At 37.9% G+C, this 3,818-nt stretch overlaps 1 protein-coding gene across 1 annotated transcript in view; it reads left to right on the top strand.

Annotated features, from left to right (window-relative positions):
* Positions 1–3,131: 3,131 nt before the first annotated feature.
* Positions 3,132–3,818, top strand: part of MTMR12 (myotubularin related protein 12) — a gene marked incomplete at its 5' end in the record, with an annotated part of 24,915 nt that continues 24,228 nt past the window's right edge. The window contains one exon of the mRNA XM_010135892.1: positions 3,132–3,186. Coding sequence (XP_010134194.1) covers positions 3,132–3,186 — 55 coding nt within the window. The remainder of the gene's footprint in view (positions 3,187–3,818) is intronic.

Here is a 3,818-nt window from a genome sequence, read left to right on the forward strand (position 1 = left end):
ACTGTGTGGGAAGTGCTTGCATGCTTAACTTTGACAAGTGGTCAGAGGGTGAAGCTTCCTGAGGCCTTGAGTGGATTTAGTAGCTTGTAGAAAGGGACATGCTTGCTTCTGCTGCTTCCCTTTCTTTTGTTTCTATGCTCATCTGACCTGCTGATGAGCCAGTTCTGCTAACAATAGGCAGTAACAGCAAAACCAAATGTAGCACGAGTACAGACTTTCCAGCTGGTCTTATGAACCAAATTACCTCACTATATAATCAGACAAACCCAGGGATAAAAGGGGTGGGTGGGTGAGTATGAACTGTGTGACTGATGAAGGGGGTGTTGAGGAGCATGTGTTTTAGTGTCAGCAGGCTTTTAAGTTAGTCCTAAGTTCTGTGTTGCCCTAAAACTGAAATTCATTAGAAAAATAAAGTTGAATCAGTGGAGATGTCAGCTCAACTTACAGGTTCCTACACAACTTGCACTGACTTCTTCATGAAGATCTCTGCATCGCATAAAAGAGGAAATACAAAATGTGACATTAGTAGAATTTAATGTATTATCCCTTGGAATATGAGCAAAGCGACAAGGATTCTTTAGCAATGTTCATGGCTTGTATTATAGCTATCCCTACTGCCTAAGTTAGAAAACTCTCTTTAAAATAGTTATGATTTTGTTATGAGAGTATAAATGTTGACTTTCAAACAGAACTCTTCTGGAGGCTCAGCTCTTGGAACTGTTGTATGTTATAGGAATTCTCACTATATTAAGCACTTCAATATCTGTGGGTTTTGGTCAGCGAAGAGCGAAACTGGATTTTACAAGCTGACCTCAGTGTTTGACTGAGGTATCTAGTCTGCTGTGATACTATTAAATTAAATTTATAATTCCTTTCAGAAGATAAGCAGTTTAACTTGCAACCAGAACCCAAACCACTTGTTTGAAATTGTTTGCCTCTGTGATACCTGTTATAAAAGCTTCATTGCATTTTAACAAATGGGTGTAAGCCCAAAGAACTTCTTCAGGGTCACATTTTATTATTTTTGCTCAGGTCTTGTCTGCCAACGCTAGCATGAACTAGTACTCATGGCAGTAAGTATGAACATTTAAGCAGGATGCATATGTGCAGTAGTTACTACATGCCTCATATCTTATCTTCCAAAGATACTACATGCCTTATCTTCCAAAGTAAAAGTTACATGCCTTATATTCCAAAGTAAAAGTTAGTGGAAAAGAACCTAGTTAGCGTACTGCTTTACTGTTCTGTAGCAGTGATTGTTGGCACTTAGTTTGTAAGCAAACGTGCATTTATTTGCATGCAAATAGTGGTAGTAGAAGGCATAGAGCTACAAAGGCACTTGTAAAACTAAAGTTGAGCTTAGAGCTACCAGTGGAGAAGAGACAACATGGGGAGAACATGTATGTATCTCTTCTCTGAATGCAGCAGTGTTCAGCTTGAGCCGTGTTTGCATAGTAACTTACTTAACTGACAAGCGTGAACTTTGATTAGAATTTACTTGTACAGCATCCACATTTAGAAGACAAAGACAGAAACTGTGTTTTGTTTTCTGCTTTAGCTGCCAGCTCTAGATACAGATTTGTCTCTTCACGCTACCATCACTTTCATTTTATAATCTCTGTCTCTTTTCATTCTGTCTTCAGTTCTCTGCTGTTCTCATGACAGGTTTCCTGGTGGTTTTAGTTTTGGTCTGCAGCCTTCAACCTTTTTTGGTGTCTTCTGAGTGTTGAGAGAAAGTGTTTTTATGAATGGCAAAGGGAGTTGTTCTTATGTTCTCAGGGGCTTCTCTGTATTTAATCCAGCAAAACTGTAACTGCTTATGTCTCCTTTTGATTGCTTGCCTTGATTTGCAATATCTGACTTTGGATGCTGGTGACAAACTAAAATTAGCTTGCTTAGTGCTGTGGGCCTGGAGGGTGGGTTTCTAGTTAACTATTAGTTTTCCAGAAAGACTCCAATGCATGTGAAGTGATTCAGACTTTGAGGAGGAAGTTCTGAACTGGCTTAGCAGGAAGGTTATAGCATGCCTTCTAGTTTAATATTATTTTGGCTGGAGACTTTTGCCCAACTATCAGTGCCTCAAGGCAAGAATAAGTGAGGACTAATAAGTTTGGTTTGTGCAGTTTGGGTCCAAACTAAAAGATATCCTGAAACTGGTTTTACCTCTTGGCTCTGAGATTCTGAAATCCCTTTCCCTATAATCCTGGTAGTACTGTTTAAGCAACTTTCATACTTTGATTGCAATAATACATGTAGGAAAATCAGAAACAGATAATGAAGGATGAAGCTTGAAAAACTGTTAAGGGTACATTAGAAACAAATATAAGTCAAACATGGAAAAGCTTATGAAGAAACTCTGGGAGATGGTGTTGTAATACTGAGTTTGTGCTTATCCAATTATATGTGCTGAGAGAACTAAAAGTACTGGCAGTGCTTTATTTCTGACTGTTACTTATACAAATAATGCGTTAGAGGGCCACAAAAATGATCAGTGGGATGAAGCATCTCTCCTGTGAAGAAAGACTGAGAGAGTTGGTGTAGATCAGCCTTTTTGTGGCCTTTCAGTACTTAGAGGGGACCTGCAGGAAAGGCCTGTAGTGACAGGACAAGGGGTGATGGTTTTAAACTGGAAGAGGGGAGATTCAGACTACATATAAGAAGAAATTCTTTACCGTGAAGGTAGTGAGACACTGGAATATGTTGCCTGGGGAAGTTGTGGATGTCTCATTCCTGGAAGTGTTTGAGGCCAGGTTGGATGTGGCTTTGACCATCCTGGTCTGGTGGAAGGTGTCCCTGCTCACTGCAGGGGAGTTGGAACTAGATGACCCTTAATGTCCCTTCCAACTCAAACCATTCTGTGATTCTGTGATTTCCTTTTTTGTGTTCACAGCTGCATCTAACAGACACTGTGGGTGTCAGACCACCAACTTAATTATTTAGCTAGTAGACTACTGACCTTCAGAGGAAGCAGCACTTTACAAACTTTCTCCTATGTTTAACAAGTTTTTTTCCTTAATTTTAACTTGCCCATTTGCTAGAATGTGAGGAATTTAAGAGGCAGGATGCTGTTGTTTACAGCACATGTCGAAGGTATGACCTTTGCAAAGAAATAACTACTCTTCTCTTTTTAGGAAATACATATAAAGGAACCCATAGAAAAAGAAGTAAATCCTCGCTTATTACCAGGTAACTGTTGTATAGTGCATTATTAAATTATTAAATAATTAAAAAATCAATCATGTAAACAATATTTAAATATTCCTGCAGCAAACACTCATGTGGCATCAGTGTTGCAGGTAGTAAAACGGAAGGTTTGGTTAACAACCCACACAAGTCAAAATGTTTAAAATATCTGTGTCTGCATGAGTTGTTGAAAAACTATAAAATTTTCAATTTTTATAGAGTACAGTATCTTCAGGTAAGCTGTATATAAAGAACTGTCTACTTCATTTGCCCTGTTTCTTGAAAGGTAAAGTTGGACAGTATTGTTTGGGTTTTTTGGGTTTTGTTTGTTTGGTAACTGAAGACCAGGGACTAATGGAAACTTACTTTCTAGTTGCTTTGATGTTTTTATGAGTTACTTAAACCTTTTAATGCCTCATTTGCTCTTAAGATTTTTTTAATTTACTATTCTTTCTTTTAAAAAAATTTTCCAAGATCAGGAAAGATGATGTTACTAAGATGAAATGCAACTAAAAGCTTAGAATAAATGAGTATTGTTCTTTCTAAGTTTTGTGCACTTTATAGGAAGGAATAAGAGTATGGCTGATTATACCTATTAAAATCTGTTTTTACTTTCTTAACCTTGTAGTTCCTGC

This window comes from Buceros rhinoceros, unplaced genomic scaffold (genome assembly GCF_000710305.1).
Source record: "Buceros rhinoceros silvestris isolate BGI_N320 unplaced genomic scaffold, ASM71030v1 scaffold10075, whole genome shotgun sequence".
NCBI classification, from domain to species: Eukaryota; Metazoa; Chordata; class Aves; order Bucerotiformes; family Bucerotidae; genus Buceros; species Buceros rhinoceros.